Source organism: Tetrao urogallus (genome assembly GCF_951394365.1).
Source record: "Tetrao urogallus genome assembly, chromosome: 1".
NCBI classification, from domain to species: Eukaryota; Metazoa; Chordata; class Aves; order Galliformes; family Phasianidae; genus Tetrao; species Tetrao urogallus.
In genome coordinates this window covers 117,779,880-117,794,073 of record NC_136813.1, presented here as the reverse complement: position 1 = coordinate 117,794,073, position 14,194 = coordinate 117,779,880, and the positions used below count along the sequence as shown (strand labels likewise).

At 46.6% G+C, this 14,194-nt stretch overlaps 2 protein-coding genes across 2 annotated transcripts in view; both read left to right on the top strand.

The window, feature by feature from the left end:
* The window catches only part of CASR (calcium sensing receptor), a gene marked incomplete at its 3' end in the record, with an annotated part of 32,106 nt that extends 26,417 nt beyond the window's left edge, over positions 1-5,689 (top strand). Inside the window, exons 5-6 of the mRNA XM_079537720.1 lie at positions 1,252-1,375; positions 4,239-5,689. Coding sequence (XP_079393846.1) covers positions 1,252-1,375; positions 4,239-5,689 — 1,575 coding nt within the window. The remainder of the gene's footprint in view (positions 1-1,251; positions 1,376-4,238) is intronic.
* A 3,747-nt stretch (positions 5,690-9,436) lies between these two features.
* On the top strand, positions 9,437-13,737 carry LOC306946700 (cystatin-B-like; the record flags this gene model as incomplete). The annotated part of the gene is made up of 3 exons (XM_079535800.1): positions 9,437-9,502; positions 12,821-12,922; positions 13,609-13,737. 3 exons carry the CDS (start codon positions 9,437-9,439, stop codon positions 13,735-13,737), a joined length of 297 nt encoding a protein of 98 aa, XP_079391926.1.
* Positions 13,738-14,194: the final 457 nt, after the last annotated feature.

Genomic DNA, 14,194 nt, shown 5'->3' with positions numbered 1-14,194 from the left:
GATGAAATCATATAAAACCAATTTAATTTTCCTCTCTGGCAATACAATCAGCCTCGTAGATAACAGAGAAACAGCACACAACTTCAGCTGGGTTTTTGATTCAGCCCTGCTCAAACTCATCACTGATAGCCTAGGAAAAGACAGGACAGGCGATATCCTTTGATTTATGTACAACCTGTGGAAAGCTGTCTCAGGCAGTAGGTGTTAGCAATTTGCTGCAGTGCTTTAAGTGGGGAGCTGCCAGGATTTTCCCTGGATATGCATCTGCCCAATTAATTATGCACTCCTGATTACCAGCTTAGAATTAGTGTTCCCAAAATGCTGCAGCCATGCACTTAGTGACATACAAATCAGGGTACTCTGCTGGCAATGCAAAATACCTGTTTAGCTCACATTCTCATGCCTATGCATGCCTGTGCAACCACTCACTGCTAGGGTGTGTCTGTGCCCACGTGGGCTCACTCACACACAGCATGAGCTGCAGCCAGCAGGTAATACAGCTGGTCACTGCGGCAGCAAAAGCCTGGAAGCCTGGGTAACCACTCCGGTGAAAGTGAGGTGGGGGCCTTATAAGTCCTCTCCATGGGCTTTGACATGGAGAACCTAAGGTGTGCTTCATGTAGACATGTTCTTTTCTGGATCTGCGTGCACCTGCTGATCTGCATCTTCAGGTGCTTGGTGTTCTAAGACTAAGCTCTTTCTCTCTTTTATATGAAAACTCATCTTGTACTGTTAATTTACCTTATTTTTCTTTCTAGGCCAGAGGGGGCCTTTGGGACTGAGAGAGGAAGTGGCTTCAAGGAACAGTTCTAAGTCCCGTAAATCATTAGCACTCAACAGACTATGGGAAAAGGGATCAGCAGTCAGAGTCCCTCATCGCCGCAGTTGACTTAAGTTCCTGCCATAGACATGAACTCTCTTTTCTTTCAGTCACCTAAGGACTGCTTTCTGGTGTGTGTCTCAAGGGTCACATATCATTTTGCAGTGCCACAACATGGTTGAGATTAGAGAGCTCTGCTGATCTTCCCTACCGTTCCTTGATGCAATCCTTCAAATGTGTTATTACTGCAGGGGGTTGAGGGAAGTCTGTTGTGCAAGATCTTCAGTGGACAGAAGAGGGGAGTGTCTGAGGCTCTCCACCTAGCATGTTAAACAAGCAGTTACACCCTTGGGGTAAGCTCAAGGCCTGCTGTAGGAAGACTGTACTTGAAGTACTTTACTGTTAACCCTCTTTGGGCTCTTTTCTTGCAGGTGCCCTTCTCTAACTGCAGCATGGACTGCCTGCCAGGCACCAGGAAGGGCATTATTGAGGGAGAGCCCACGTGCTGCTTTGAGTGTGTGGACTGCCCTGATGGGGAGTACAGCGATGAAACAGGTAATGCACACAGCACTGCTTTGGGGTTTGCATGGACCAGAAGAGTCCTCGGGGCATTGCCCACAAATGTATTGAAGTCACTTTCCTGCAGTGCTGAGCTGGAGGCTACTCTGCCAGGGGGCTTCACAGAAAGCATAGAGGGAAATTTGGAAAGTTTCTCAGGCAGCCAGAAGCAAACTCTGCTGCACTGTAGAAGTTTTTCTTTCTCCAGAAATCTGGAGAAAGGAGACACTCCCTAACCTAATCCTAGCTATTATAGTTGTCAGTGCACCTCCACCTTTTCCTCATGTTAACCGCTTTTCATTCCATGCTTTACAAAGAAATAAAGTCCATTCTATTCCTGACTTCACAAGCAAAAAGGAATATTTCCCTTTATGGGTTCACAAAGCACATGTTCTGTTGAACACTGGCACTGCAAGAGACCAGAATCTCTGGATCCTATTGAACATGCATAGACATCTTTTTTGTTGGTTTCAGTGAGAGTTTAGGACTGCTCAGGTTCTGCAGTGAAAACTCCAGTTTTAGAGCTGGTTGGAACCTTCTGAATTTCCAACACCATTATCAGCTCCTCAGCGTTGGGCATCCCAGGCTAATGAAGGCAAATAGAATCTTCCAGAGCAGCAGTCCAATCAACAATGCTGAGTGCTCAGGTTCTCCTCACCCTCTTCAGCAGCACTGGCCCCGGCACACACTGCAGACTCTGCATGAGATAAAAAACAGTAAGGAGCATGCAAAATGAAAAAACATTCTCCTTTGAGAGAATCTAATTTGCATCCTATCTAATGGGAATGGTAATACTTTTACCCAAGCACATAGTAAACATACTGTGCATACAGTAATGCATAGAAGAGGACTTATAGTATATGTACATAATCATATAGTACAAGTTGCACCGGTGTAGCATTTTAAATCAAATAGAAACAAACTTGGTCATTTGTAATATGCACCATTTGTTGTTTGTCATAAGATTTTGGGAACTGGCACTGGTATATTTGCAAGATTAGTGAGGCTGAGGGGGCAACTGCCTTTGGACTCCAAAGTTTTCTGCTTCAATTTCAGCTGACAGTAATGCTCTTTATTTCCTGTACTTATCAGTTTTATAGGCATAGAGAACAGTTTGACAACCAGTCTCATCAAATTGACATATTGATACTGCTGAAGGAGAGAATCTCTCTTCTTCTCCCCTAGCTGTTTGCTTTCATCCAAAAGTATTTGTGCAGCCAAGGACCAAACAGATTCAGGTCTCTTGTCTTCATGAAAGTGAAGGCATTTTTGGGAGGTTGAGTTTCCACTTGGAACAAAGGATGGGACAGGAATGAGCAGCCTCACAAGAGGAAAGAAGTCTGGTTTGCTGCCTTCTGTGGCAGCTTAGTCTCTAGATCAGCTCAAGACAGCAGTAAAAAATAGCTCTTCAGGGTGCAGTGACAAACAGATGCCGCATATCAGGTAGAGGTGACTGAATTCCCCAGTATTGGAGGTTAGCTCTGCTCCACATGCAGTTTGCAATATACTTCCAGATAACTGGCACACAAAAAAATAGAAGTGATTGGCTAAACAGAAGTAAATGAAATGATGTGGTGATGGAATCCCCTGACTAGTGCATGTCTTTCAGATGAACAGCTTAGGCAAAACAGCCAGTTATTAGGAGAGCAGTGTCATCTCCCTGCAGCCAACCCTCCAGAACAAGTGGGCTTGAAATGCTCTGTGCTCGCTACTGACTTCCTCAGGAATACCCCTTTCCTAGAAGCCTTCAAGGTCACATTGGATGGAGCCCAGTGTAAGCTGGTCTAGTGGGTGGCAACCCACGTGGTAGGGACTTGTAACTGGATGGGCTTTAATGTCCCTTCCAACCCAAGCCATTCTAGGATTTTATGATTAGCACCAAGCTTTGCTCTAGGAGCTGTGCTCAGAGTCTCTGTTTGCACTCAGGTGCAAGGCTCAGAGGGTGGTTGTTGCAAAAGAAGTTTCCTGCATGTTTGTTCCCTGAACTCACTGTATGCCACAGCTTTCGTGCTGGGATCCTGAAGGATGAGGTAGGATGTGAATTCCAACTCACTCATTTCCACTGCTATCAATGGAGTCATGAACCTCACCATTGGAGCATAAGACATATTTGGGTTGAATAAAAGCAGTGGCAGTAACCCCCTTCCTTTTGATTATGGCGGTCACTGGAGACAAATGTTGCCATCCCAATGGGCTCTAATTAGCTCTACTCAGAAGAAGGAGACAGAGGCATTGATTTTCCCTCTGCAGCTATCACAGGGATGCTTTCCTAGGTGTGAAGAGAGTGATATAATTAGGACACATCTCCCCCAGTGTTCCAGCATGAAATGGAGTGTGATGGGAATCAAGGGCACTGTTTGCCTTCAAAGATAAGCATTTCAAACACATTTAAGACTTGCCTCCAAAGATTATGAAATAAGGTCTCGAAGAACTTAAGGAGGCAAGCACATTTTTAATTTTTCCTGTCGCAGAGACAGGCGGGATGTGTCAAATGATAAGAGTGTGAGAAGCATGAAGACAAAGACAAGCAGGTGATAAAAATGAAGAAACATAGGGTAATAGATCTTGTGTAGCAGCTGACAGCAATCAAACAAGTTTTGCAAAGTTTTGTCAAGAAATTGATCCAGGAAGCAGAGTACGTGCGCAGGACTTTGTGTTTTTCCTGTAAAGCCCATGAGACTCATTGTTTCACTGTAAAAACTCTGAGACATCAATAAATGACATCAGGGACCTGCTGACACCTGAAGTGAACAACACCTGTATTTGAGTTGAAAGACAGCATGTAGCTACCATGTACTTTGTCATCCATTTCACCCTTTCATTCTGACAAACCTTCCCTTTCCTGTCACTTGTTTTTCAGATGCAAGTGCTTGTGACAAGTGCCCTGAGGATTACTGGTCTAATGAGAACCACACATCCTGCATCCCCAAGCAGATAGAGTTTCTATCCTGGACAGAACCCTTTGGAATCGCTTTAACTCTCTTTGCTGTGCTGGGAATTTTCCTGACTTCTTTTGTCCTGGGAGTCTTCACCAAATTTCGCAACACTCCCATCGTCAAGGCCACAAACCGGGAGCTGTCTTACCTCCTCCTCTTCTCCTTGCTCTGCTGCTTCTCCAGCTCATTGTTCTTCATTGGAGAGCCCCAGAACTGGACTTGCCGTCTGAGGCAGCCAGCTTTTGGCATCAGCTTTGTCCTCTGCATCTCCTGCATCCTGGTGAAAACCAACTGCGTCCTGCTTGTCTTCGAAGCAAAGATCCCCACAAGCCTCTACCGAAAGTGGTGGGGCCTCAACCTCCAGTTCCTCCTGGTCTTCTTGTTCACATTTGTGCAGATTGTCATCTGTGTGATTTGGCTCTACACAGCCCCACCATCCAGTTATCGAAACCATGAGCTGGAGGATGAAATTATCTTCATCACCTGCCATGAAGGCTCCTTGATGGCTCTTGGCTTCCTCATTGGCTACACCTGTCTCCTGGCAGCCATCTGCTTCTTCTTTGCCTTTAAGTCTCGAAAACTGCCTGAGAACTTCAATGAGGCCAAGTTCATCACCTTCAGCATGCTGATCTTCTTCATTGTCTGGATTTCCTTCATCCCCGCTTACGCCAGCACATATGGCAAGTTTGTCTCTGCTGTGGAGGTGATTGCAATACTGGCTGCCAGCTTCGGGCTTCTGGCCTGCATCTTCTTTAACAAAGTCTACATCATCCTCTTCAAGCCTTCCCGCAACACCATTGAGGAGGTGCGCTGCAGCACAGCTGCCCATGCTTTCAAGGTGGCTGCCAGGGCCACACTGAGACGCAGCAATGTGTCACGCAAGCGTTCCAACAGCCTCGGAGGCTCCACTGGTTCCACCCCATCCTCCTCCATCAGCAGCAAGAGCAACCATGAAGACCCTTTCCCTCTACCGGCTTCTGCTGAGCGGCAGCGGCAGCAGCAGCGTCGGTGCAAGCAGAAGGTCAGCTCTGGGAGTGGCATGGTCACCTTGTCACTGAGTTTTGAGGAGCCACAGAAGAACGCCATGGCCAACAGGAACGCCAAGCGCAGGAACTCCCTGGAGGCCCAGAACAGTGACGACAGCCTGATGCGGCACAGGGCCCTGCTCGCTCTACAGAACAGCAAGTCCCTCAGTGCCGAGCCTGGCTTCCAGACAGCATCCAGCCCAGAGACCAGTTCACAGGAATCAGTGGTGGGAGACAACAAAGAAGAGGTACCAAACCCTGAGGCAGAGCCCTCCCTGCCATCAGCTAACTCCCGAAATTTTATAGGCACTGGAGGCAGCTCTGTCACAGAAAACACAGTACATTCCTAACAAAAGAAGGTCATGAAAAGCACTTCCCCAAGAGGAACTTGCTCACCTCTTGCTTCTGAATGGGAAAGATAACAAAGATACATATCTGTGACACAGTCCCACCACATACTGTTGCTATCACCAGCCGGGTAAAACACGTGCCTCCAGAGGAAAGACTACCAGAAGCCTGTATCTGGGGAGCCTTGAACTGAATTTGCAGTTGCTTTACTGAAATCAGGACATGTGGGGAGGACAAGTGAAGATTGCCTCTGGTGGGGCTTAAACAGAACTCTGCATACTGTCTTGCCTCTGTAAGCTTTTCCTGCCAGACTGCAACTCAGCTGACTATGGGAGGCACTGAGCAATTCCACAATACTCTGCTTTTACATTTATGTATAATATTCCTCTTTCCCACTATGTATAATATTCCCTCTTTATCCAGTATATGTGATCTGTAACCACGTGCATCAGGACTCTCAGCTGTTCAAAAGCAAGATACACAGTTTCACTTGGGGAAAGCACGGTCACTGGGAAAACAAAAAAGCCCCCAACATCCTGCATGCTGTGTACAGCCAAGGGTGTGAACATGTAAAGTATTTAATGTGACAGAGCACCCTGCTATTTATATTTAGTAATTTCTCCTCATTTTCCCAATTTCTCCTCTCTGCCCAGCAGGAAATACTGGACAATACCCTTCATAGACTCCATTGCACTAGACCAAGCTACTAGGTTCCTACTGGTTTCTTCCAGCAGATGTATCTTTACCTCCAGCCTGCCTGCTTTGGTGGAAGGGGAGAACAGATTGTAAATCCCCCTGGAGATTGCTGCGAGAGCACAATGAGATGTATTTGTGATTGATTATGTCGCTAGTAGTTGTATGCTTAACAAAGTGTTGCTGCTGTAATATTCCACATGGCATACGTGGCTAACCCTTCCACACCATAGTCAGTGTTGTGCTTTGCCATATTAATCCGCCTCATACCCACACATAGCATTGCGCTGGTTGTGACAATACTTGTGGGCCTGATACAAAGCCAATGAAACAAGGTGAAATGGAGAAATAGCCCCCAAATTTGATAATATTTGAGATGAATATTGCAAGCGTGCATGCTGGTAGAGGATGGAGTAAATAAAATGTACAGAGTTGGGCTCTGGAACGTGCAAACACACAAATGAGTAAATTGGTTGTTTGGTTCCTGTAGGCCTTCAACTAGGTTATGTCCCTCTTGTTCCATCTTGAAGGGACAGCACCTAAAGCAGAAAGGGTGCACCATGCCTTGATGAGAGTAAGGACTTCAAAAAGCACATCGGAACTTCATCAGTCCTGGCTCTTGTTCAACCCCCCAAAAGCAGACATAAGTGCTCCTGACTGTGCATGGTGTGCCTGGTTCCTCTGCATTCTGCAAATGTTGAAGTAGGAGAGTCCTTAGAACAGATTTCTGTTGCAGCCTGAAGAAAGAAAGAGTAACCCTAGGCAACTTGGCAGGAAGGGCAAGGCTATTCTGTAAAATTTACTTCCCTCTTCCCAGATCCCATATGCAAGAACAGGCATTTGTCATGAAGATGTCAGTACCTCCCCTCATCACATGCGAAGGCACTCTAAACGACTGTGGAAAGGTATATAGGCCTACTACTTACTGTGAGTGGAGACAAAAGGACTGTTGTGAATGTGATGGGGAAAATACCACAATTCTCTTGTTACTGTTTTTGCTTGGTTGATGTTTTGTGTTTTTGTGTGTTTTTTTTCTGGCCAGAGCAAGAAAATAAAACTTACAGGTGACATTACTGCATAAAAACTTGTTTTGCCACCTCCCCTTGTTGCTGACAAGGAAAAGAAGTTTTGTTTCTGGAAAGCACAGTGGAAGTCCAGAACCAGTAAGAATGCTATTCAGACAATTTATTTTTACCCTTTTGTTTATCTGTTATATTCACCTTTGAGAGGGCTCAAATTTTAGTTATATCATGTAAGAAGTGATCCGACTCTAACTGTATGGCCTGCAAACCACAAGATTTATTAAAGCTATGGCACTGCAAGTTAAAAGAAAGAAAAAAAAGAGTTTGAAAACGCATATCACTGGGGTCACACTTTTGGAAACCATATTCTACCACCGGACCCAGTAAGCGTTCCTCATTGCTTCTGAAAAACCATGTCCCATTCCCAAGCTGTTGATTGCAGGCTCCAGGCTTAATTTAGAGCTGGTAACTGAGACCTGTGACTTCTGTATCTAACTAAATGCTTGAACAGAGATGGCCACTAGATGGCAAAAGGACTAAGAAAAATACTTTGATTATGGCTCACTCCTAAAATTAAGTTCAGTAGCCAATTTGTTGTAGTGCTAGTGAATCACTCCTACATGTCAGATCCAATATACACCTCCTGAAGTAGATGGCTTTTAAAGCATAGAAGCACTCAGTGAATTCAGTGTGGGCAAAGCAAGATGTGAACTGTGTACAAATGTGAGAAATGAAGTTAGCACTGCCAGCCTTGTTTGGAGAACGATACTCACTGGCTCCGCACACAGCAGACTATGTTGATATTTTACTGCAAAGATTTTTGGTATTCTTCATCCTTTCAATCTACTCACAAGGAAGTTGTACCCTGGTGCATAGTAAGGTTCCAGTGGTCTGCCAAAATTATACTGTGACAGACCAACCCTGCTCAGTTTGCTGGGGAAGACCCACCCACCCTCACTGCGCACTTACCCTGAGTTAAAAGCTCAGGCTGTATGAGCCCCTCTGCTGCAACCTTATTGGAGTGACACACGTGATAGAGGCAAGGAAAAATCAGTAAATAAAGACAAAAAGGACCCCTTAATGAAGGTGATCTGTAACCAAATTCTTTTTCTCCATGCACAGAGGGTATAGGTTCTCATCCTGCCAAATTCCAGAGAAGAGAGAAGTTGCTCAGCCACATGTTCACAAGCCTATCTGTGAGTCATGCTGATGACAAGCTGAGCAAATCTCTCTGCAGAAAGTTCACACCCAAGAACATCCATTAGCATGTCCCTCAGAAGTCACCCATACGAATGGCTGCTCCTTCCCAACCCCCACTCCCCTATGGCTCAAAAGCTGCAAGTCCACGGGGTGTCAAGAGCAATGCCCGTTAGTCACCATCTCCCCTCACAAACACCTTAATGGTGCTCATGGGCACCCTGCAGAGAGGGCTATCTGCCTTCAGCTTTGTCCAGGATGGGTAGAACTGGGATTCACATGGTATTGTACACAGCAGATGGGACACCTTCACATCTCCTCTTTGGCCAAGGTGTTGGCTCTCTGTAGTGGACTGGGGAGAGCTTGAGGATGAGGAGCTCCTCCACCTCCCCGGTACTCCTAATGCTCTGAAACTCCTGCAGGCTTGGATCTCCACACCACATTTTTAGGAAGGAACCTGAATTTGACAGCCCCAAGCTGCATGTCAGGCAGGACAGGTTCTCTCTTACAAGGGCAGCAGGGTTGCCACCCTGGACCTCAAGAGAGACTGGTTTGCACACACGTATCTTCTGAGATTTCAGGTGTTCCGAATGCGCTAGGCCTGGCAGATAAGGCGCAGCACCTGTTAGATAGACACCCGCCAGGCACAAGGACCGCCGCGGCGGGAGGAAATTCCAGAGCGAGACCCGGATGCAGCTCCCGACCGCCCGCTGAGAGGAGCCGACGCCCCGCCCCGCTTCCTCCCGCTGCCAGGTTCGGCCCGGGGACATCACCGCGACGGGCGTGGCGGCTGGGGGCGGATCGGAGCGGATCGGAGCGGAGAGCTGCGTTGCCACCATGTTGTGCGGGGGCGCCTCCAAGGCCCAGCCCGCCACCAGCGAGACGCAGCAGATCGCGGACGAGGTGAGGGGCTTGGGCCCGAGGAGGGCGTGTGTGGTGCGGAACCGAGCGGGGCCGAGGCGGCTCTCCTGGCTGCGCACGCCGCTGCTGCCCGCCCGGTGCGGTGTGAGCCTGTTGCGCTGGGACCGCGCCCTGCCCGCGGGGGAGACGGCAGCTTTGGGCGGCCGACCGGAGAGCCTCCGTAACCCCTAAAAAATAAATAAACGTACGAGCGGGAAGACTGACAGACCGTGGGGGAATATACCGAGCAATTCGGAACCCTCCGGAGCGCTGCCTGTGGCGTGCTGGTCAGTCGTGACTGACACGAGCGCTATCTGATGTGTGAAGCGTGTGCTCTGAGCTCCTGACAGTCTGAATCTTAGAACCAACCTTCTGCTTTTGGAGCGGGAGAAAGAGGCAGGTAAAAGCCTGCCTGTTTTCCGTGAGGCAGCACTGAGCTCTCCCCCGGCCAAGGTGCATGTGCTCTCACTCCAAAAAGGCCTGTGCTAACAAGGGCTTTCACGGCGTGCGCTCTCATCCCCTGGGCTTTATCAGTGGGGGTGTGTCAGGCCAGAGAAGAACGATGAAGGACACGCTCCTGCTTCTCTTGCGCTCTGTCGTTGTCCAGATTTGTTTCTGAATGCAAAGGCACAGCAGTCTGTGAATTAAAGCTGGGCTAGCTGACCCTGATGAGGTTGTGTCACCAGAAAAAAATCCCAAACTACATCTCAGAAGCACCAGTCTGAGTCTGTGTGCAGTTTGGAGCACAGAACGGAGAACTGCTGAGACTCTTATTATCATTTTGCCCTGAAAAGATCCCTCTGTGACATGTAGTGCAAGTGTGCAATTCATATTGCACACTGAGTTGTTTAAAACCTGAATTTCTGTTTTGTTCTAGGCTGTAGTATGTCATTCCAAAAGTAAGTTGAAGAGTAAAACCAAAACCCTATTGGGTTCAGAATTAACCTAAGTATCTAAAAATTATTTGAATTGCCTAAATATTTAAAAGCGCATCCAGCTTGTTTTGGCTACTAGATGAAATTGCTGTACTTAGTAATATACATATGGGAAAACTCCAAGCTGAAATTTGCCTGTGCAGTGATGTCCTCATCTAGATACAGACTGCAAAGAAAGCATGTTCTGTCGATTGAAGACAGACTTCTCAGATCATCTTGTTTGCTTGAATTTCTGTGGAAATGTGTAGAGCCTACCCATTTGCTTACCCTAAGCAGTGCATGTCCTGTTGCTGCTTTGCCAGTTCTTACCTGCATGGCATTGTTTTTTATGAGTCCTGTTGACCATTTGTTTGGTCAGAGTTGTAGCACTGGCATTGAGCACACACAGCATGACAGAGCAGGGCAGCTGCCCCCAGCAGTGTCTCTGGCCTGGAGTCCCCTCAGAGTGCCTCTCCAGGGTGGGGATTTCTATGTGGCTCTGCTCAGCCTTTGGCTTCTCACTGCAGCTGTGGCTGGCCGCTTGCTCCAGGGGCAAGCAGACAGGCTGTGCAAATCATCAGAGATCCTCCACTACATGATAATGGTAAGCCCTGTCACTGGACTGCAGGTGATTTGTGTGGAAAGGGGCTGTAGTGCCAGGCAGTGTGGTGCTGTGTCTAGTCAGCTCTTGGAAACCTCCATGCATGGAGATGGTGTGGCCTCTTTGGGCAGCATGTCCCGCTGCTGGACTGTTCTCATGGGAAAAAGGCTTTCCTTATATCCATTTCCTTCTTCCTCTGTTCAGGGCAAGAGTCCATTCATCTGACCTCATGGTGGCCCATCACTGAGCTTGCTGCAGTTAGTTGGCATCTTCCTGAAACTGGGAGCCTAAAACTGGACACAGCATTCTGAATGTGTTCTGACAAGTAATGGGCAGTCATCACTTACTACCCTCTTCTTCTGGTCTCCTGCTGGTGCAGCCCAATATACTGTCTGCCTTCATTGCTCCCAGGGTGCACTGCTGGCTCATGTGTAGTGTAGTGTCCTCAGGGACCCCCCAGCCCTAATCTTTATTGCGGTCTAGCAGAATGGGCTGATCACAGATCTTTCAGAGATTGCTTCTGTCTGGGCTCTCCCTACTGAGTCAGGATGTCCAGTGATCATATGCTGTGGTGAGTCATTGCTGTGACACCCAGCAAGCGGCACCTGCATGTGACTCTGAACTGACTGTACTCATGGAGCCCAGAATTTCTAGTGGAAACACCAAATGTGCTGAGTGGGTGCAGTGTACCCGTCCTTGCGTTTCAGAATGCAAACTTGTTGGCTGTGTTCTGGCCACATCTCTGTGGGACGGGATGGCTACTGGTTGGCTGTCACATACAGAAAAGGCCAGAGTTTGGTTTCACGCTTTCTTGGCACAGGAGAGGCAGGAGCACATACCCTGCTGTTCTTCCTGTTGCCGGAATTGTTTCTGTTCCCACAAGCACCAGAGGTCTGGCAAAGTGGTGCTCCTTTTTCCCCAGGGCAGTAGATGGGATGCAGACAGTAGCAATGTAATAGTATAGGAAGAATGGAAGTAAATCATGTACCTGAAAATAGAACATCTCACTGCTATTACTGTTGTGCTGGAGCAGAGGAGGGTTGGATGCATGGTCCTCTTAGGAGTCCTCAGTGTGCAGCAGGATTACCTAAGGAAAGGGCTAATTCACACTGCTCTTCTAAACAAAGCCTAAAGCTGTCTGCTTTCACGACTGAGAACCTCACTGCATGGCCATGATGCACTAGACAGCCAAGTGTGAGGAGAAACTGCAGCTCACGAAAGCTCATCTTGGTACTGGGCAAGTTATTCTGAATTCTTGAGCGCAGCTTTTACACTCTGGAAAAATATATTTTGGGAAGAAATATTTACATTTTGAAGCACTGTAAATTGCAGTTATTAAAAGCTAGAAGAACTATTATTTTCCAAGTTTGGTTTTTGCATGCCTGTTTGTTCTGCAGTTCAGAAAGGGAGCTAATGCTGAAGACAACCAGCGGCTATTTCTTCTGGTTGAAAAAAAGAGAGATATTTTAAACGTTGTCTTTTTAAAAGACCTTAAAGTCTGGTCCATGTAGATCTTGAACTGCTTTACATTGTTTGTTAAATACACAGAACAGAAGGGGAAGCAGAGACATCAACAGCGGAAATAATTTGTCAAAATGAATGTAGAAAAACAGCACAGTTCTTTGGTGTCAGTTGGTGGTGACTGAATCGCATCACTGTGTTGCCTTGGCTGCCTGCCTCAGTACCTGGCCTTGCTCTAGTGTAAAATGAGAAACTGAAGAGCAATGAGGCACACTGATGGCACGAGCCGTAAACTGTAAGTATTAAATACTATATCAGTCTTAGCTAACTTCTTGTTTCCCTAAGGTGAAGCCTCAGCTAGAAGAGAAAGAAGGGAAAACCTTTGATGTCTTCACTGCAGTTGAGTTCAAAACTCAGTTGGTGGCAGGGACAAACTACTTCATCAAGGTAGAGGACACTGGGCAATTGAAAAAAAAATTAATGTTGGAATGTTTTTTGTGTTTACTTAACTACACAGAAATGTTGTGATTTAGTTTTAAAAAAGAAAAATATGTGTTCATTAAAAAACGAAACAAAACCAAAAAAATTTTCCCACTGCCTCCCAGCCAGTCTCCTTGTCTTAAATGGAGATATGCACATTTCTCTATTTTCATAATAATTTGTACTGTTTAGTTATTTGTGAAAGTTGATTTTGTTAAAGCTACACCTCCACAATGCTGAACACTAATGTATTAAGTGTATTAAGTAAACCCCAGATTTGTAAAGATACAGCCAAGTATGAAACCTCTTTTCACTCTGCCTATAGTGATGACACACGCACACACGCACACACACACACAAAAGTGGTCAAAGCACTTAAGTGTTTGCTGTTCCAGATAAGCTTCTCACTAACACCAGTTCCCTGTCTGTACATTCCCTGTCTTGGGTAGAGGGAGGGCTTGCAAATCCAAGGTTGAGGTGCTGTTTCCACCAAGACGCAGCTCCCAGTCTGCCTCAGAACAAGGTGACACCTGCTGAGGGGGTGCTTTTTCTCTACCACCTCTCTACTTGCCCCATCCTCAAAACATGCCAGCCTAAACCCCTCTCCTGATGAAGGTTGCTCCACACCTCTTACTGGTTTTCATACTTTATAGGTCCATGTTGGCAATGATGAATTCATGCACCTGCGGGTGTTCAGAAGCCTTCCTCACGAGGACAAGCCATTGAGTCTTCGTGGATATCAGAGCAGCAAGACCAAGCATGATGAACTGGCCTATTTCTAGTAAATTTATTACATGCACTTTCCTAATGATTTCTTACGTATATTTTCTGTAGGCTACAAAATGTTGTTTCCTGTGCCAACAAAGAAAACTTTTCTTAAAAAGCGTAGTACTGGAAAGAAAAAACATCTTACTCCATTCCCTTACTGTGCAATATCTAAATGAATCACATAGCTCTCCTTTCACCTTTTGCTTATGCTAACCTGAGTAGCTGCACTGACTGTAGTGTAGCTTAATACTGTGTTGTGTTTGTGGACTTCCCTGACCTGGAAATTGCCAGGGAGTGGCACCAGCACTCACATATTTGCATCAAAGAGCAAGAGGAGAACCTGAATCTTTATGTGCTGCTTTGCAACTGTGGGCATATCCATAGATTTAATTGTATTATGTTTTATATTGGCAATGACTTGAGGCAAGAGACAGAGGTGGGCTGCAGTCTTTTGTAAGAAACATTCCCCTG